The sequence below is a fragment of the Trichoderma harzianum genome, assembly GCF_003025095.1.
Source record: "Trichoderma harzianum CBS 226.95 unplaced genomic scaffold M431scaffold_28, whole genome shotgun sequence".
Classification (NCBI taxonomy): domain Eukaryota; kingdom Fungi; phylum Ascomycota; class Sordariomycetes; order Hypocreales; family Hypocreaceae; genus Trichoderma; species Trichoderma harzianum.
The window spans coordinates 136580-156650 of NW_020209276.1; the positions used below are offsets into that span (position 1 = coordinate 136580).

General features: G+C 51.3%; 6 protein-coding genes and 1 non-coding gene across 7 annotated transcripts; 4 read left to right on the top strand and 3 right to left on the bottom strand.

Annotated features, from left to right (window-relative positions):
• The first annotated feature begins 70 nt into the window (after window positions 1-70).
• Window positions 71-164, top strand: M431DRAFT_t200. The gene has a single exon. It is a non-coding gene; the product is annotated as a tRNA-Leu (tRNA).
• Window positions 165-460: 296 nt separating this feature from the next.
• Window positions 461-5475, bottom strand: M431DRAFT_513890 (hypothetical protein). Its single transcript, XM_024920119.1, has 2 exons — window positions 729-5475; window positions 461-643 (listed from the first exon to the last, which is right to left on the bottom strand). The coding sequence occupies exons 1-2, from the start codon at window positions 5367-5369 to the stop codon at window positions 575-577; spliced, it is 4710 nt and encodes a 1569-aa protein (XP_024767830.1). The 5' UTR covers window positions 5370-5475; the 3' UTR covers window positions 461-574.
• Window positions 5476-5868: 393 nt separating this feature from the next.
• On the bottom strand, window positions 5869-10135 carry M431DRAFT_100640 (hypothetical protein; the record flags this gene model as incomplete). The annotated part of the gene is made up of 6 exons (XM_024911235.1): window positions 5869-7536; window positions 7616-7944; window positions 7976-8035; window positions 8313-8340; window positions 8377-8934; window positions 9005-10135. The coding sequence occupies 6 exons, from the start codon at window positions 10133-10135 to the stop codon at window positions 5869-5871; spliced, it is 3774 nt and encodes a 1257-aa protein (XP_024767831.1).
• A 975-nt stretch (window positions 10136-11110) lies between these two features.
• Window positions 11111-12387, top strand: M431DRAFT_100610 (hypothetical protein; the record flags this gene model as incomplete). The annotated part of the gene is made up of 2 exons (XM_024911231.1): window positions 11111-11145; window positions 11220-12387. The coding sequence occupies 2 exons, from the start codon at window positions 11111-11113 to the stop codon at window positions 12385-12387; spliced, it is 1203 nt and encodes a 400-aa protein (XP_024767832.1).
• Window positions 12388-12627: 240 nt separating this feature from the next.
• M431DRAFT_501417 (hypothetical protein) lies at window positions 12628-13745 on the bottom strand (the record flags this gene model as incomplete). The annotated part of the gene is made up of 3 exons (XM_024918013.1): window positions 12628-13107; window positions 13219-13611; window positions 13692-13745. 3 exons carry the CDS (start codon window positions 13743-13745, stop codon window positions 12628-12630), a joined length of 927 nt encoding a protein of 308 aa, XP_024767833.1.
• A 1768-nt stretch (window positions 13746-15513) lies between these two features.
• Window positions 15514-16008, top strand: M431DRAFT_487941 (hypothetical protein; the record flags this gene model as incomplete). Its single annotated transcript, XM_024916516.1, has 1 exon — window positions 15514-16008. One exon carries the CDS (start codon window positions 15514-15516, stop codon window positions 16006-16008), a length of 495 nt encoding a protein of 164 aa, XP_024767834.1.
• Window positions 16009-17112: 1104 nt separating this feature from the next.
• Window positions 17113-19829, top strand: M431DRAFT_100713 (hypothetical protein; the record flags this gene model as incomplete). Its single annotated transcript, XM_024911243.1, has 3 exons — window positions 17113-19052; window positions 19107-19516; window positions 19576-19829. The coding sequence occupies 3 exons, from the start codon at window positions 17113-17115 to the stop codon at window positions 19827-19829; spliced, it is 2604 nt and encodes an 867-aa protein (XP_024767835.1).
• Window positions 19830-20071: the final 242 nt, after the last annotated feature.

Here is a 20071-nt window from a genome sequence, read left to right on the forward strand (position 1 = left end):
TTACATATTGGTTGCGTCAGACCTGCGTTTAGTTTATAAGAGTAAATTTAATGCTAATGGGCAAAACTAAAGGGGTTTGGCCGAGTGGTTATGGCGATGGTTTTAAGTTCTTTAGTTTAACACCATTATCGAGAGATGCACGGGTTCGAACCCCGTAGCCCCTATTTTTTGGGTTTCTTACAATTTTGACTGTAATAAATAAAAAAATCACTATCAACTTTCTATTTTCTTATTATTTTGATCTCTACAAGTGGTGTTTTGGCTTGTAAAAAGTAAAACTGCTAAAGTAGCAATCCTTGAGGAATTCAAGTTGAAACAATTGTTATGCTTACAAATTACTACTCTTTTTTTCCTTCAAATATTGAATACTTAGATAAAATAAGTATATAATAATATTACTTACTTTATATACCTAAGTACAATAATACTTTTGTATAATTCAGTACATAAAACAAGGGAGCTCAAGTATAGAGAACCGTTATATTTATCTCTAATCTGTTATAATAAAAGGAACAAAACCATAAGTAAGAATCTTATTTACTTATATTTCAGAAATAAAAACTTTTGTAGCTATTTACTCTTTACCCACCACCGCATCATAAGCGTCGCTGAAAAGCGGCTTAATGCCCGTCCAAGTCTCAAACTAAAGACAAAGAGAACGTATTAGATTCAGTAAGCCTAACTTGAAGAAGAGTGCAAGTCAAAGATCAAAGAGGGGGTTTACATACCTGATACCAGCCCTGAGCGGCAAGAACCTCCAGCCCAGAAATCGTCGTCCAGTTACCAGCACTCTCCGCAATCTGAATCACAGGGGTGCGGGGAGGGTTATACGCCATTTCCAGGAGAACGCGGCTCTCACCCTGAGCAGCAGTTGTTGACTTGAAGAGAGCGCCGAGGGTCTCCTCAACTCCTGAATCAAGAGGCTTGTCGGCAGGGACGGTGCTGATGCTGACAACAGGCCTGCTGGCGAGCTTCTCGGCATCAGCGGCGCTGGCAACGGGCTGGACACCGTATTCAGCCGGGAAGCTCGATGCAAGGCTCTCAACCTTCTTGGCGTCTCGGCCGACGAGGTAGATGGGCTGGAAGCCAAGCGAGTGCAGAGCAAAGATGGCGGCGCGGCTTGTGCCTCCGGCTCCAATTACAGCAGCGCTGGCACTGCCAGACTGGGTCTTGACACCAGCCTTGCGGAGAACATAGACCATGCCTTGCCAGTCTGTGTTGTCACCAGTGAGTCGCTTGCGGCCATCCACTGACTTCTCAGTCGCAGGAACAATAGTGTTAACAGCACCGATGATCTTGACCGCATCGGTCAATTCATCCAGATGAGGCATAATGTCCTGCTTCAGAGGGATGGTGACTGATGCGCCTCCAAAGTCCGGGCTGCGCAATACCTCCAGCACATCCTCAACCTTGTCCGTCTCTAGGCGCTGGTACTCGTGAGGCAAGCCCACCTGACCAAAGAGGGTATTGTGAAGAGCTGGCGATCGCGACTTGGAAATCGGCTTGCCGAACAAGTAAAAGTTTTGCGGCTCAATCTCGCCCAGAAGAGCTAGGCCCTGTCGAATCTCAGCCGCGGACAACTGTCCAGGAGCAGCCTTGAATGGAAGGGCTGGATGTGAGACGGGAGTCAAGAATCCGTTCAACACGCGGCTGAGTTTTCCAGCAGAACCCATGTTGAGGGCAATGATGGGCGTTGGCTGAGCTGCCAGCATCCTAGACTTGAAGCGGATCAAGTCAAAGTTGTCCTCGACGCTTCGAGCAGTGCCGACCAGCTTAATCACATCGCCATATTGCAGAGCTCTGTTGTAAGCAGACACCCAGGACGCATTCTTCCACGACAGAGTACCAGCGGGATCGTGGTGAGACGTGATGATGACAGTGTGTCCTCGAGAATCTCTGACCTCTTGGATAATCTCATCAGACAAAGTCACTTCCAAGTCAATGTACTCCACACCCATGCGAAGGGCCAAGCGGTAGAGCGCACGACGCAAGTCGTTGTTGTCATCAGGGAATTTGCCACCTTGGGATTCACTTCGGACGGTGAAGATGATGGGTTTTCCAGTGACATGTCTAAGCAAAGAGACTTGCTTCATAACGGCTTGTGGTTGTTGGTCTTGCAAAAGATCAACGCGGAGCTCCACGGCATCACAATCAGCAGTAACGCGGGGCAAAATGTCTACAGCGTTCTTGAGATCAGGAAGCGTCAATGACACAAAAAAGCTCTGTCTCTTCTTGGAGACGGTTTCGAGAGTCTTGGACTTTCCAGAGATCAAAGAAACGAAGCGTGTAAAGTCATCGGGAATCTCAGTCTCTCCTACTGAAGGAGAGTCCTGTGAGTGTGGGCTGTAGTACAGGAAGTTGCTGCACTCTCTGTACCAGGGCCTTCTGCGCTCGTACACTTCCCTAATTTCGTTGGTATATGCCGGTCGTGTCTTGTCCTGGGTCAAGTAGTCAACTACCTGATCAGTATCCCGCTGGACAAGGAGAACAAGGCCGCCATTGGCGCCGTACGACTTCAGGACCTCCCGGGCAGCCGGGGTCTCGACGACTCCACCTCCGCATGAGAAGACGTATCCATTGGGGTGAGCCTCGATAACGTCACGCAGAAGCGCCAGTTCGTCTTCCCGGAATCCTTCCCAGCCACGAGGACCTCCAACCATCTCCGGAATCGTGATGCCAGCTCGGCGTTCAAGCTCATGGTCCAGATCGAGGAATTTCCAGCCAAGTGTCTTGGCAACCCACTTGCCAGCAGTTGTCTTTCCGGCGCCTCTCATGCCAACGACAAAGATGGAGCGCTGAAGACTGGTAGCATTTTTGGGCTTGACTTCACGGCTGCTCTCCGTATCCACACCCTCGAGGCTCGCCTGGAAGGACTGAGCAAGGACGTCCCACCATCCGGGCCAAGTCTTGCCAACGCACTCTCGCTCAGTCACCAAAACGGGACCGGGAGCCGCAAGTGACAAGACACTGAAGCTCATCGCAACACGGTGGTCGTCGTAGCAGTGGATGCTCTCTGTCGGTGTCACTAGGTTTTCCCTGGACTTGCCGGTGATCTGGATGCCATCTTCCAGCTCAGTGCAGACCACTCCGAACTTGGCAAGCTGATCCTTCATCGCCAGAATACGGTTGCACTCCTTCACTCGCTGGTTGGCAATACCAACAATCTCCGTCGTTCCGGTTGCCACAGCTGCCAAGGCAGTGGCCGTGAGGAAAGCGTCTGTCATGGTTGTCATGTCAATATTGGGGATAGCCTTGAGATTTCCAGACTTGGGCCCCGTGACAGTAGTGGTGTAGTCATCCTGGTGAACCTCACATCCCATAGGCTCGAGAATCTTGACAGCGAACTGTGCGTCACCTTGAAGGGACTTGGAACCAATGTTAGGAATAGTGCAAGTAGTTCCGGTGATAGCAGCCACTGCAAGCGGGTAGGTAGCGGAACTGGCGTCACTCTCAATGGTGTATTCGGCGGGGTTCTTGTAGACGCCTTGAGGAATGTGGTATGTGTCCGCCTCGGTGGTAGAAGGAGTGACCTCAATGCCAAACGACTTCATCATGGCGATGGTCATGTCAATGTATGGCTGGGAAATGGGCTTGCCTCCGACCAATCGCAGTGTGACGGCCTTCTTGGCATAAGGTGCAGCCATGAGAATGGAAGACACGTACTGGGAGGAAACAGTTGCTGCAAGCTCAATTTCACCTCCCTCGAGGCCATTTGAGGCATTGATTCGGAGGGGAAGACTCTTCTCCTTCTCAATGTAATCAATTGCAACTCCGTTGCTGCGCAGGGCATCGACAAGGGGGCCAATTGGTCGAAGCTTCATCCTCGCATTGCCGGTGAGAATTGTGGTAGTCGCCGTATTAGTAGGAGCGCACAGAGCTGCAACCGTGGTCAAGAAACGCGACGCAGTTCCTGCGTTACCAATGTACAAAGGCTCGTCCGAGGCCTTGAGCTTGCCAGAGTTACCCTCGACAACCAAAAGCTGGCCTCCCTCTTCCCAAGAGTAAGAAGTACCTCCCAGTGTTGAAATGGCCGACAGCATGAACTCGGTATCATCGGAGTGCAGAAGGTTTCTGATTCGGCAAGAGCCTGAGCCGAGAGCTGCGAGAATCAAGGCTCGGTTTGAAATACTCTTGGATCCGGGGGGGGTAATGGTGAGGCGAAGATCAGAGGGAATGCCAGGAGTTACCTCAACGGAATCAGAGAGGACGATTCTGATAGACTTGTCATCAACGGAGCTTGCCTTCGCCTCATGTGTCTTTCCAATGGCAGACAGCAGCACAATTTTCTTTTGGCTTCCGTCATTCTTCTTGTCGACGGCCATCTTCTTGAGTAAAACATCAACGGGGCACTTCTTGCCCGCAGTCAAGTTGACGACTCGCTTGTCCTTTACCGAGGTAGGCAGTCCATAGGATGCAATGCACTTCTCCAATCTGGCGACAGCCTCCGGCCGCAGGACGCCCAGGAATCGGGCCAGCTCAGCTTCCTTCACCATACCAATAGCCACAGCCTCGCCGTGAAGAAGCTGTGGGGTGAGAAGAGCCTCAATAGCATGACCAATCGAGTGGCCAAAGTTGAGCAGGTTTCGAAGTCCGCCCTCACGCTCATCAGAGGAGACAACCTCTGCCTTGACTCGAGCAGAGCCAGTGACAATACGCTTCAGCATATCCTTGATAGGCTCCAGTCGGTTCTGGCCCTTGGAGCGAACGCTCGACAAGATGGTAGCGGCCGACTCTTCCAAGACAGTAAACTCCTTCTCATCCCAGATGGCAGCAGTCTTGACAACCTCAGCCATGCCATTGATGAACTCGCGCACAGGGAGAGTCTCCAGGAAAGCAAGGTCAATGAAGATCCGGCGCGGCTGCCAGAACGCACCAACGAGATTCTTGCCCATGGGGGTATCAATGGCCGTCTTTCCGCCAATGGATGAGTCAACCATGGCCAGAAGAGTCGTCGGCACCTGAACAAAACGAACACCGCGCATGAAAGTCGCCGCAACATAGCCAATCATGTCACCAATGACACCGCCTCCGACAGCAATGATGACAGTGTCCCGCGTACATTGGTGGGACAGTAGCCAGTCCTCAATCTCCGCCTTGGTCTCTCTGCTCTTGGAAGCCTCGCCGGGAGGAATTGCGTACGTGAGCAGCCGGGCGGACTGGTTCGCTTTCGACGACTCGAATCGCTTCTGGAACGAAGGCACGTAGGTGTCGAAGAGGTTCGTGTCGGTGATGAGGACGTACGTCGACGAGGCCAGATTCTGAGTCAGGTCCTGGACAATGTAGTTGGGCCAGAGGGCATGGTCGACGACGATGTTTGGCTCGCCCAGGATCGAAATCGTCTGGGGAGGTGCTTTCGTTGCTTCCGCCATTATTGGTCGTTGAAAGGCGATGCCGCCTCTGACCAATTTCTTTCAATGAGGACGGGATTCGCAAAAGACAAAAGTATAAAAAAAAGGTTCTTGTTGGAGTTTTCCCCCTCTATCCAAAAGCTAATTGGAGGTCAGAAATTCTTGGTGGGGTGAGTCTTAGTCTGTTATGCAGCTCATCGAGTCACTACCGATATCGGCAAATAGGCTAACTCAACTTAGCTTCCGGAAAGGGTTTGAGAGCTCCTCGGGTCGTCGTCTGACAGGAAGAGTGGACAGATATTTATTACGTTGTATTTTGAGAACCCGTGTAGGAAACTGACGAGAAAAATAAGCTTAATTACAATGACGATGAGTTTTCTCGGTACAGTAGCGGGTAATGTTGTCTTTTCTTTCGATAATAATGTACAGGTAAATATCTACTGCTACAAGTAATATTCCGGCTTATACGCCCCATTTACAATCGCAGCCTTCATAATCATAACCATGTGTCCGTCCATCATCAGAGGCGAGCATCCAACGCACTTTCTTCTAACCCAATAGGCACTGCCGCAGATGACCCTTGACGACGAATGTAAGCCAGCAATCTAATGCACCCAGAAGGAGTAATGCCTTCGGCACGGCGAGCCTGCGCCAAAGTCTCAGGCCGTGTTCTCCTCAGAACCTCCTTCTCGGACAAGGCCAACCCAGGAATGCAGTCATAGTTCAAATCAAGCGGGAGGCGAATATTTTCATCATTGACGAACCGCCCGCGCTCCGCCGCCTGCATCTTAATGTAAGGTGCGTAAGCCGCTTCAATAACCACCCTGTCTCGAATGCGCGGCGAGTAGTTCATGACTTCGGGCACGATGGCGCTAAGCTGGTCCAGTTGGATTCGCTCGGCAGTATTGGAAAGTCTCAGCATGTCAATGCCGGTTCGGCGCTGAGAGCTCTTCTTCAACTGAAACCCTGCCTTCATCCATTCGTCGGGCGACAAGGAAACGGCACCGAGAGATTTGGTGAGATCTAGAATCTGTTGCTTCTCATCCGAGAAAGCGCTCCATCTATGGTCCGAGACGACGCCCCATTCTCGTCCCTTTTCCGTCAACCGTAGGTCCGCATTGTCTGCTCTGGCAGCCATGCGAAATTCGCTTCTGGATGTAAACATGCGGTAAGGCTCTGTCACACCCTTGGTGATTAAGTCGTCAATCATGATGCCAATGTAGCCATCCGACCTAGATAATGAGGCGCCTGGCAATCCAAGGGCAGCTCGTCCAGCATTCATACCGGCTATGACTCCCTGGCCCGCAGCCTCCTCATATCCTGTGGTGCCGTTGATCTGTCCTGCTAGATAAAGACCACCAATTGCCTTTGTCTCAAGGGTGGACTTTAATCCCCGAGGATCAACATAGTCATACTCGACACCATAACCAGGCTGCAGCATTTTGACATGCTCCAGCCCTTGTATTGAACGCAGCACCTGCTCTTGTGCCTCTGCGGGTATTGTCATGGAAAGTCCATTAGGGTATATGATTGGGTTGTCGAAACCTTCTGGCTCAAGCCAGACGATATGACGCTCTTTATCTGCAAAGCGGATAACCTTTGACTCCAGAGAGGGGCAATATCTCGGACCCTTGACAGTTTCGCGAATGTGTATTGATTTATCCAAGTTTTCGCGGACAATCTTGTGCGTAGCCTCGTTGGTGAATGTTATGCTGCAGGTGAGTTGATCTTGAACGGCCACCTGGCTATTTAGGTAGCTGAAAGGAGCGGGGGGATCATCACCCAGCTGCCTTTGAAGTATGTCGAAGTTTATAGTTGATTTATCGAGTCGCGGCGGAGTACCCGTCTTCAATCGTCCTAGTTGGAAGCCTGCTTCCCGTAATGATTTGCTCAAGCCCGTTGTTGCTGCTTCTCCAATGCGGCCAGCTGGATAAGCCTCAAGCCCAATGTGTATCTCGCCTCCCAGAAAAGTTCCAGTCGTGATGACTACTCTTCCAGTCTGTAAAATTTCGCCATTCTCGAGTCGGACACCGGCGATTGTGCCCTTTGCGCCGTCGCTAGAGCCTTCGTTTTCTGCTAAGATAATGTCCGACACGCTTTCTAGGACAAGCGATAGATTCGGATACGATTCGAGTTCGCTTCTCATGTACTTTTTGTAAAGGTCTCGATCAATTTGTGCACGCGGACCCTAATAAAAGAAAGCATCAAGTTAGCATGATAGTCAGACAAGGCGTATGCCCAACATGACAAATTCAGAGCAGTCATACCCAGACAGCCGGTCCTTTCCTACGGTTCAGCAGGTGGAATTGAACACCAGCCTTATCAATGATCCTCCCTGCCAGTCCATCTAGCGCATCAATCTCTCGAATGATTGTCCCCTTGCCAATGCCTCCGAAACTCGGATTGCAGGAACATGTCCCCAGATTGTCGATCTTGGGTGTAACCAAGGCCGTCCGCGCACCGGCTCTCGCAGCAGCAGCGCATGCCTCGGCACCTGCATGCCCACCGCCTATAACGACGACATCGAAAGCTCTACTGTACGTGTTAGTTGACGTTTTCTCTCTTTGCGGTCTCACGGAAAAGCCTTGCAACGCACCTATGCCTGTCGGTCACTGTAGCAAACCGACGATGTCTCAAACTGGGGCGCCAGTGAAACGACCGAGGACGCAATAAGGCACTCATCTCATCTCGATATGATCCAGCACCTGTATGCTTTCTCCCTCCTAGAAATCCTCATGCGACAATTCTTCTGCTAGATTTGATCTCTAGAAGTGTCGCAATAATTTTTATCGATAAGATATTTGATAGATACATATATCGGCTATATGCATATGACGTATTCCCACTGCAGCGTCTAGGTAGCTCACCAGAATTAAGACGGTTTATACAAGAGGTTTCACAATTAAAGTCAAGAGAATTCTGAATATTGTCAAGTATTAGAGTAGCTATCTGTCATTTCGTTACATATCGTATCATCAACGCCTGTCCGAGTCTCTATTCAAGCCCAAGAGGAGACGGCATCATCAACCTCCTCCAAAAATGTTGTTGCGTTATGAACTGATGTGCCACCAAGAACCACACGCACGCCGGGCATCGTAGCGTTGACTCCGGCAATCATTTTTGCCTCCTCGTACGTAACACCCCCAACCATGAAAACGATAATGTCCTGCGGCTTGTCTCTAGTGGAACTGCCGTCCTCCACAAACGGATACTGTTGCTCCTTTAGTCGACCCTTGATGAGATTCTGCAAGGTGCCTTCCAGCAGCGAGCTATGCTGAGTATAAACGTTTTCCACGCCCTTAAGACCCTTGAATCGGTTTGCTGTGCCAGAGAAAATGCCTGCCGAGTCGAATATGTCTGAAATGCCAGTGCGAGAGTCCGAGGTGTGTAATGAAGAATGATACTTGAGAACTTTCTTGACGAGATCTGCTTGTCTCGTAGATACATTGCCGGCCGCAACAAGAAGGTCCATGAGCATGGGAAGGGCAGTTGATGGGTGTCTCTGATAGCGCAAGGCATATAGAGTTACCACTCCAACCTTGCTTCCTGTCGTTATGTTAGGGGACTGGATTATTTTTTGTACGGCCTGGGTTAATCATTAGCTTCATCATTCTTCCTTGTTAATCACCAGTTACAGTCGTAGAAGTGCTCTTTACCTTTAGATCGGAAGCATGGTTGTCATTGCAAGCCAGGCTCTGTTCGAGCTCACTGACTTCCAATAAACTTTCCGCAGCAACTCTCCGGCTAAGCTCGGACACAAGCGTAACATGCTTGCTTACATTTCCGGAGAGCTTCCGAAATTCCGGATACTCTTCGATGAACCGTTTCATATCAGATATTGACTCGATATTGGCATTGTTTTTCGTCTTGGACTGGTACTGCTCGACATATTCCTTGATCGTTCCGCCCAAGTCACCAAAGTTCAGATACATATTCTTCTTGAAGAATGGATCCTGGTCTTGAGAGAGGACAATTTCCTTGAGCTCGGGCCGGATATCAGGAACCTCGCTAAGATCAACACGGCCGTTTTTGATACCGAGAAGATGGTGAACCATGGCTTGGTACGTCCACTGGGTGAGAAGAGGTGTCACCGGATCCTCCCTGCGGTCCAGTATGAGAAGTATGGGAGGTGTATCGACTTTCCGGAAATCGAATAGCTGCTCCTCTTTTGTCATTATGTAGCGTACTTCGGAGGCCAGTTTTGTAGCAAGGGGACTGCTCTTCTCATATCTGATTAACGGCTTCTTCTTCAGAGAGAGAAGTACAGCCAAAAGACCTTCAGAGCACCGCTGGAGAGCATCGGGGTGCCATTTGTCAGGTCCACCAGCCCATATCCGCTGTTGCGGAAGAGACATGTTGAGACTAAATAGATCTGGGTTGATGACGATATAATCGGCGAAATGCTCCTGCACAAGCTTGACAACTTCGTGGTCGTCCGCCTCGGCAAGCCGCTCCAGGGCAGACTTTTTGGCTACGTTTGTGAAGAATAGATAATACTCTCCGTATTTCGGATCCCGAAGCTCATCTATAAGCAGTTGTATCGTCTCTGATGAGGGGCGAACCAGGCATATACACCGGAGATGGCGCATCTTCTCGCGGCTAGCATTGTCCAGGCGGTCAATGAGATAGATTTCATAATCAAGCAGCGATGACTGTGTGATGGCTGTTGAGACAATGGAAATAGTCTCCCTATCTAGCAGCAGAACCTTCATCTTTGAAGACGAAGGATCGCCCGATGATAGCATCATCTTGGAGAGGTATCCGGAGACAGCTTGAGAGACATCCATGATGACGAATTTCTCGCTTTGTCGCTAGCTACATGATATCATGCCCCGGGTAGCTTGATGGGTATTTGTGACAACCAGGAAAATGGCGAGAAACTGAAGTGCTGAGTTGAGAATATCCGGACTGAGAGCGCTCACTTGGACATGCGCCTATCGACAAGCTGGAGACGTGTTATGGAGTTTGGGGTGACCTCACTGGACGCCTAGAGGGAAATGCCCAATGAGGGAAGACGGAGAGCGGAAGAACTGGCTGCCGCATGAGGGAGCTTAGCAAACAGTGCCAAATTAGGACTAGACTTAGGAAGCTACGTAATGACCGAAATAGCTACATATTCCTCGCTCACAACAGTGTTATATCTTTACATGACGAGATAGTATAAACATGAGGTGGAAAATGAAGAATCATAGCGATGTATAATTCAGTATGGAGGGGGTAAAGGTGAATTTTCTTGATAACCATGCTTTAGTGAGTATGGAAGTCTACCGCCTCATTTTCTGTAGATGTACAGAGTGTATGCTCAACGCTTGAATTCCAACCAGATAGAGCTCATATGAAGATGATGACACAAGCATCAAGAGACGGTAAAAAAGAAAGAAAAAGAAACAAAACTCATGATGTTCTGATCGTTCCACCATTTTATTTATAAGGTTTTTACCTCTTTTTTTTAAACGCCCTCAGTTCGAAATAGGTGGGTATGCAGCTTCTCTCTGCTTGGTCGCTAAAAGACTGCCCAAAGGCTGTGGGCAGTCCCCCACGCCTGATTGGCTGTGGGGTTTACATGCGTAAAAGTTGGCCCATTACACTCCATCATTGAACCTCAGGTGTCGATCTCATGGTGCTTTCATCACAAAGTGAAGCAGCACCAAATTCACTCTTCACCTCACACCCAGCCCAGTGCCCACTCAATGGGCGGCTATAATCTTGCCTAGTAAATTCTCTATCTTCGCCTCCTTGAATAAAATCGAATTATTCTGAGAATGGCGGATTCTTGCCCGGCGCGGCATGAACCGACGTAAGCTGTCCTCTGTATCAAAGCAGAAAACCATCTTGAAGACTAACCTGAGCTTCACATTTCCACGCATCAAGCCTCTCATTCACCCAAGGCCTCATAGTAGGCCAACTCTCCGTCGTCCTAATCCTAGCCGCCTTCATCAAATTCTTCATCTTCGGCGATGCGCCCTCCCCCGACGTCGCCGCCTCGCTCCGCGCCACAGAGCGAAGATCACGGACGCTGGCACATAAGCAGTCCCTCCTGAGACTACGCTCTCCCAGCCAGCGCATCGGCCAGACCCTGAACCGCAAGAAGTCCACCGTCCTGAGGAACCCGCCGACGCTGACCATCGGATCCATCCTGAGCAAGACGTACTACAACGTCGACAGCCACCAGCCGGAAAGCCTGGACTGGTTCAACGTGCTGATAGCGCAGACGATTGCTCAATTTCGCAGCGACGCTCAGCATGACGATGCCATTCTCAATTCCCTCACCAAAACCTTGAACGGGACGTCCAGGCCGGACTTTGTCGACGAGATTCGCGTCACGGAGCTCAGCCTGGGCGAAGAGTTTCCCATCCTTAGCAATTGTCGCATTATTCCTGTCGACGAAGACGGCATCAGCCTGGGCAGCCATGTGAAAATCGATCCCGCCACGGCAGCTCGGGACGGCACTCGCCTCCAGGCCCGAATGGACGTCGATCTTAGCGACATGCTCACGTTGGCCGTGGAGACAAAGCTGCTTCTCAACTATCCCAAAAAGTTATCTGCAGTTCTTCCAGTAGCCCTCTCCGTCTCGGTGGTGAGATTCAGCGGAACGCTATCCATATCATTTATCCCGAGCAACCCTTCTCAATCGACCCCGACTATGATGGCCTTTAACTTCCTCGACGACTACCGGCTCGACTTCTCCATCAGGAGCTTACTTGGTAGCCGTTCACGATTGCAGGACGTGCCCAAGATTGCCCAGCTGATTGAATCACGGCTACACAGGTGGTTTGATGAACGAGCAGTCGAGCCAAGATTTCAGCAGATTGCGCTGCCAAGCTTGTGGCCAAGGAAGAAGAATACCAGGGGCCCTGACGATGCCATGGCAGAAGGAAGTACAAGCTCTACTGGGCTCTCCAAAGGCAAAGATAGAGACCCTTCTGTTGGAAGTGAGAGCCGGGAGCAGGCTACTCTACGGCACCGCAGACCATTGATGGATGATGAGTTTTCCAAAGAAGGCTCGCTACGCAGTCTTAGTAGGGATACGAGGGGCTAATAGGGCACAAGTATGTTTTTATGATGGACGATGCATCTGGTTATACGGGCTTGATAGGCAACATTTGCGGGATATAGAAGGGCAGCATCAAAACCCCACGATAGTGTGGTTGGGAGTCATGAAAGGCAAAGGCGAATCGCCACACAGGAGTAATGTTGGTTTCTTTCTTTTCTTTTGGCATTCATAGCTGGATGTATCAGCTCATGGGAGAAACGATGTGGACAGATAGTGAAAAGTATGCTAGAATACTGCCAGAGCAATAGGCGACTCAGTTAGAGGATAAAAATTCTTCCACCAAGCAACTGAGCCACCAATGAGCAGCACGTAATAAATCCCAGACCACAAGATCGTGCGTCTCGGACGAGAAGAGTCGGCTTCGTCAAGCCAATAAGGTTGGACGGCACCCCAAACGCGAGGCAAACCCATGGAGTTGCAGAACGTGTGGACCAGAATGACGGCAAGAAGAGATCCGGTCCGCAGAAAGAGGAAGTTTGCGTAGGCTCCGAAGAGGGAAGTATACGAAAACTGGAGAACGGAGCGGGCAATGGCAGCCACCAGGGGCGTCTGCGGGTGGGTAATGCGGAATTCGTAAAAGTGGTGGACGTGAGCAAGGCCAAAGACAACAGGAGATAGGAAGATGATTCTGCTGATGCTAGACCCTGCCACCAGGAGCAGTGGGATAGCGGCGGAGCGGAATAGACATTCTTCGGTGATGGGGCCCTGCGCAAGAAAAACATGAGCACTCGGACTAGTTGTAAACATGCGGGCAGGGGTATATCGATGATGGGGCTCTTCATCTCATCGTGCTGGGGTTATGCTTGGAAAACTCACAGCAACCAGGTTTCGCCAGGTGGGCCATTCAGCCCAGATTTCCCGGAGAGGCTGAAGACCGGATGCCCATTCTCGCCAGACGCCGTCGACGATAAGACACTCGTAAAGCGGTGCGGCAAAGAGCAGGCCCGTCAGAAGACAGCTTTTGAGCGTCTCGACCAGGCCAAGCGGCCAATAGCCCATCAGATGCAGCGGGCTACAGCTGGTGGCGGCCGCTGAGGTGCAGACATAGGGCAAGAGGAGAAACGTAACGAGAGAGCACGCGGTAGTAGACAGTGAGACGACGAAGATCCTGGCGCGAATGGCCTCGGGGGCGTCTCTTGACTTGCCAGGGGCAGCTCTTGTTTCTGAGGATGCATAGAGGGGGAGCACATAGATGAGGGTGTATGCCGCCTGTGTTTTCCCCAAATAGCATAAAGCATAATAGATTAGCGACGTGTGCATGATCTGAAGAGAGTTTCGATACTGCTTACCAAGAGGCCAAACGCCTGGGGCTGGCTGAGAGCACCTGGCGACGGAGGATCCATCTGATGAGGCTAATATGAAACAGCGGCACTCTCGGCCTATTGCAGAGTGAAGCGTGTTCGTGTAAACAGCGAGATGTCCAGCTGTCAAACAGGGTTGAAGTTACAGTTACACGACAGGATACACAGAGCGTTGGGGATAGGACCAAAAGGCTCGGTGGAAGCTGAACAGCCGCGCGCCAGTCGCCAAAGCAAGCGTATGAAGACTCGGAGAAGCCTGCATGTGCATGTGGTTCCGCTTAAAAAAAGAGAAGAGAAAAAAAAAAAGAGGGGATGGCTACCCTATGCGGGGAGTGGAATGACGCAAAGTTTGGCTGCAGCATAATAATAGAATGGATCATGGAGACGAAGGTATTATTGTTTTCATAATGGAGCATGATATGGATGAGAGAATGGATTCGTCGTGGGTTAGAACAATGGGTTCCTGAATTGGTGCGGAGGACTAGATAGAATTTAGGGCGTTTGGTTGCAACTTTTGGTTGATGCTACTGCGGCTCTAACGGAACTCTATGCGGAATGGGTGGTTATCATTGATGACTAAAGCCTCGACTACAGATGATGGGTTGACTATTTCTGCGAACGAAACTTTAATGGACAACCTACATGAAGAAATACTACTCAATTGATTGCTGCTCTAGGTTATTCTTGGTGGTGATTTGCTTGTCTTTGATTGTCTGACTGGTACAGTATTTCTTGGATGTCCCGGTCACAGTCACAGTCATCTAATCTACGAGTGCGGACTAGCGAGTCCTGCAATATGCGAACCGTGCTGGATCGGGAGCTCCGTCTCCAGCTGTGTATTTATTTGCCAGGGGGATCGTTGTCGTAATCCACGGAAGTGAGCAAATGGCGTCAACGATAGTAATGAGCTTCTCTACTGCTTCATCGGCCACTCTCACCAAACGCTTCAGGTGAATGAATGAACCGGATGCAATGTGTCGCCATCAATTGTGGATGTGGATGAAGATAACAGACAGAAAAAAGCCCCGAAACCTCCAGTCGCAAACGCAGACGCCAGCAACCGTTTCACCGTTGCATCCTTCCAAACTGCCAAATGCTTCTAGCGTTGGCTAGCCTCTAGCCAGCGTCCAATCTCACTCGTCCAAGTGTTCGTGCATAAAAGGCCTGCGCTCAGGTCCATTCCAACGGGCTTCATGTTTGCCAATCGGCTGCGCACCATCGACTGGATATCATCACATCACTGCGATCAGCAGTCAGTTAGGTAGCAATAGATAGCAATAGTAACTGTCAGACTGCACTGCTGCATGCACTGCGCTTCTGCCCCCGGCGGGCGCGTGTGCGGTGCAGGTGAAGGACACCAGACAGACGACTGGAACAAACGATTGGAAACGACCTGAAGCTGTTTGTGTGCATGTGCATGTGCGTGTGCATGCATCCGCCCGAGCCTGTAATTTCAGGGCATGCAGGGCATCTGCGCACTGCGCCACTCGCTTGCCTCAGTAAAAAGACTCTAAACAGTAAGATTAATACCGCAGCGAATTGAATTGGGCGCGATTGAATTGAATTGATCCGAGCTCAACCTGAGGCTGTTTGTCCCGGATTCTTTCATTCCAGTCCATTGCCTCGACACCGTAATTAATGCAAACGGTACTGTTCCCTAGCCAGGCACCGTTCCGGAGGAGCCTCTCCAGCGCGGAACCACCAGCGGTGCCTGAAATCTTAGTAGTCCACAGCTAGCAGCCCGTAGAGTTCATGCTAGACACCGATCTGGTTACCTCACCCCCGTCTCTCTGCGACCGCGTCGATCGCGATGGCTTCAACTCAACCAGCCAGCCAGCGCCCGCCGTCTGAGGCCCCATTCCGCTGCGCACATTTTTGCTCAATTGCTTGTTTTTATTTTTCTCTCAGTCTTACTCGTACGTCTTATCGCGCTGCTGGAGTCGCTAGAAGCCCGGACCTGCATCTCCCTGCAGGTGGCCCAGTTACTAGCGGCGCTTCTGCTTCTGCTCTGTTCTGCAACCCCTGCATCTGCGTCTGGCCATCCGACGAACCTGGCCTGCTGGGAGCCACTCTTTTCACTTCTGCTAGACACAGTCAGCGACAAAACGGAGGGAGACGGATCGAGAGAAGCCATAGAAGGGATGTCGATGTCCACGGAGCTGAAGCCACGCGTAGGCGGTCAAGGACAGTCAAGACAACCGGGAATATACCTGGCAACGCCCCATCGCGATGCTGGGAGGCCCATGTACAGCACGAACATGCTGTACCTGTTCTGGACCTGGGAGCTCAAGTACCGCATGAATAAACAAGACCAGAAACAGATCATCTGTGCCAAACTGAACTGAACTCAAACCGAGTCGCATGATCCATCTACGACAATTGACTCAGTCACTCAGCTCCACGTCTTGTCTCGACATGTTACCTACCAACCACCATCGTCGTCGCCTTGCATGATATGATTGCTTCAAAAACAAAAACTCTCTAGACGGGTCCAGTTCCAGTAGCACAAACTCTGGCGGGCCAAAGCTCCAGTTGCGGACTCTTCGTCCATCCCCATCCCCATCCACATCCCCCGGGCGCTGCGGCCAGGCCAGGCTACTCGTACATGGACGCTACGGACCTCCCCTTTTTCATGGGCCTCCCCCCCGGGCCGCATCTTCGTGCCCCATCAACCGCCTTGTCGGCTCTCTTTCGCTCTTTTGCAAACCTCCACACGCTCATTTTCCCGTCTGTCGCTCTCTCGAATCGCTGACCGTTACGCTCTTTTCTGCCCTATCCATACTCGGACTGCGCACGCCTTGGCTGGCATCGCTGTGCTTCGTCTTGCCGCTTAACCGCCGCAACAGTCTTTGAGGATCCTACGAATAATCGCCCGGTTTATGTCCTTCTTTAATTTTTAATTCTTCCAGTCGCTACTTCGGACTGGTCCGTGAATTCTTCTTCAGCTCGCCTGCGACTCTCTCCCAGGCGCGCTGCTAATTTTTTCTGGTTACACTTTTCGATTCTCACGGGTTTTATTTTCATCTGCTTGCCAACATTATAGCCGCCGACCCTTTTGACGCGACCAATCAATTTCTGCTTCTTCTTTCCCCTCTTCATATTTGCTTTCAAATACCCCCTTCGTGCTCCGGCAGTTTCTTGTTTCTGTGCGAGACTGCCCGTCCAACCCGAATTGGCATGACCAGCAGCCCGATCGGCTCGCACCACACGACGAATCGAAGCCCTCGGACGTAATATCGAGTTATCATACGGCCTCGCCACCTCCGCACCAAGCGATTCACTGGCTTCTACGCATCCTCGCGCCCTGCAAGACCAAGTTTCTTCATTCACAGCCGCGCCGACCTCTCGCCATCTTTCAAATTAGTTGGGCAAATGTTATGAGACGGCTCTCCTGTTTAGTGAGAAGAGGATGTCCGAATCGCCCGATTCCGAACGGTCCTCGGAAGGGCGATCGTCTCCAAACGAGAAACTTCAGATTCGACTTGTGCCGTATGAACCAACCCGGCTCAGCGGCGGTTCTCAGCTTTTCAACCCGAATGCCTCCATCGGCTCGAACCTGGACAATGTCGAAGTCCATTCTGCGGACGACTCGCCCGCCACCGCAAGCCCTCCTTCTTCAGCCTCGACTATTGCCGGTCCGTCTCGCGCCTCAGCTGGCAAGCGACGGAGTTCGAGTATTGGCCCAAATGAAATCCTCGACACCGGTTCATCGGCTATCGAGGCCGCCCCTCGGGGGAGATATCGATCTCAATCTCTGTCGCAGTCATTGAAAAACCTGACGTCTCCGCCATCCCCTGAACTCCCACCTGAACTCCCACTTGATGCTACTGCCAATATTGCTGCTGCCGCCGCCGCCTCTGCTACGACATCCCCTGTCCAACGTCGCCCCAAGAGATTCATCGACATCAACCTTAATTCCGACAACAAGACCTTCTCCCTCGTCCCCCTTAACTCCGTTCGGGCCTCCCGGACAAACTCTGTTGTTTCTACTCGCACCGACTCAAACCCGCACTACTCTGTCGCCTCCAGTTCCTCTTATATGCAGAATTCTTCAAGCATCTTTAGCGAAGATCGCCCCAGCTCGGCCTTGACGACATTGGCAGAGGATAGCGCCTCCGTGACCGCATCATCCCTAGGTCCATCAATCCCCGAAGAGGATGATGAATCCATGTCCCCTTGGAACTACAATCTTGTTGGTGGACTGCGCAAGGTTGAGAGTCACCTCAGCGACGCCACCGAGACCGAATTAACCCCCACCCAGCTGCCTCCATTCCTGGAAGAAGATCCTGTCGCCTCAGGCAAGATTGCGGTGGAGGAAGAGCGCATCGCTGCGTTTGCTCTGACTACCAAAAAATCATTTCAGTCCAACAAAACCGGCAACACCGTGTCGGATCGCACGAATTACAAGACGTATGCGCAAAGCTCTTCTGGCCCGGACACTGTCCGTGGCTCCATGGCATCGGATTTCGACACCTCTTCGCTTTTCCCCGGCGGACCCAACTATGTCGTTTATGACGGCGCGTCAACATCTGACCAATCCCGGGCGCACTCAGATTCAGAAGCCCAGGGAACTCCCAACTATGTTGTCCACGGACACCGACGTACCCAGTCAGACGGGACGGATATCTCTCATGCGCCGTCCGAATACTCAAACAACAGCATGGTGGTGGCTCCTTTACGACCCATGAGATCAGGTCGCCTCTACTCTAGCTCGACGATTCCTAGCACTAGATCGCTCGAGCATCTGAGGACCGGGTCCTTGAACTCTGTTTCCGGCTCCGGGTTCAACCGAGAGGTCGATCTCAGTACGCCAGCGGGCGTGTCCACACAGGTCGATTTGGAAGGGCGACATTCACGATCTCAGTCAACCGCTAGCCAGGGTGTTCACCGCAGAAATACGTCTCGAACGCAGCCATGGGGTACTGCTCTGTCCACAGTCATGTCGGAGAGCGAACGGAGTGACACGACTCGGTCCATCTCTCGACTGTCTGGCAATGCTCGCAGCAGCGTCTTTACGCTCAACCAGCTCAGGCAGACAGGAAGCTTCTCCACCTTTGGTGTGGAGGAGGCTTTGGCCATGGCGTCTCATTCTCGAAACGGCTCTGTGGACCGACCTCAACCAGTTTATGGCAGAGATACACCTTTCTCTACTGCTCGTCTAGTACGTGATCATGATGAGGATGGCGATGGTCTGGCAGACCTGGAGAGTATGAACCGCCTTCCCTCCCGTGCCCGCGGCCTAAGCATGGCTTCCGAGCACTCAGGGGCCAGAAATCACCGTTCCCGTTCCAGAAGCAATTCTCGAAACAACAGCATAAGCTACGCGTCGGTCATTCCGGCATGGGCAAGGTAAGCCAGAGCCCGTAATCAGCCTGTGAAGCTTGGTGTATCTAACTTGAATAGGGTCTATTACGGGAGTGGAGAACGGCGCTTTTTGGCGGCGCAACCTTCCAACGAGTCCATGTTTTCGCAATTCACCAGCAGCTTACACCGAGATTCGTCCCACAGCCGCTCCCCTAGTTATGAGGCGCACACTGGAGAGATTTTCAATCCCCGTCGTCGGCCCCGAGAAATGCATCGACGCGCTAGTGAATCCGATTCGATGGACATCCGCCCTCAGCCTTATATGCCCGTCGATCATAGCGTCAAGAAGCAGACTTCGAGCGTCTGGTCACCGCATCTGCAGACCGATAGACGAGCCAGCCGATTTAGCATCTGGTCGCCTCCTTCGTTGGCCGAATCTGCCGACTATGGCATCTGGAAACGAAACCTCCAGCTTGTGCTGTTTGTTCTCGGCTTCATCTGTCCATTTAGTAAGTCTTATTGAGTTGTACGGACACGCCGAGCATTGGCTAACAGAATGAAACCATAGCTTGGATAATAGGCGCCATTCTGCCAATTCCTCCCAAGCTGGAGCGAGAAATGACAGAACAAGCCTACAGCACAGGCCATCTGGATATTCGAATGGAGGCACGCAACCAGAGGCTATACATCAACGCGGAGCGCCTTCATGAACGCGCCAGGTGGTGGAGGAGCGTCAACCGGCGCATGTCCATCATCGGCGCCCTCATCATCTGCCTCTGCGTCGTCCTGATTGTCGTCGGCGTGACGCAGTGGCATTCATGAACGGGTCTTTTGGGCAGGGAGTTTTTCATCTTGGGCAAAAAAGCGACAAACACACACTTTTGGGATATTTTAGCGATCTTTTTTTTTTCTGATGGGACGACGACGACAATACTCTTTTTTTGGATAACTCGTTTCTGGATGGCGCCGTTTTCGGGGTTTCGGATTCATTTTCTCTTTTCACTTCGATTTTTTTTTTCGCACAACTCTTACGAGATAACGATTCACACTCGCATTTACATTAT

Bases quoted from the DNA above. Each gene is read 5' to 3' on its own strand.
- M431DRAFT_513890 (XM_024920119.1), bottom strand. From the start codon at position 5,369: ATGGCGGAAGCAACGAAAGCACCTCCCCAGACGATTTCGATCCTGGGC. The intron at 644-728 runs GTATGTAAACCC...CTTTGTCTTTAG, and splicing joins CCGCTCAGGGCTGGTATCAG to TTTGAGACTTGGACGGGCAT.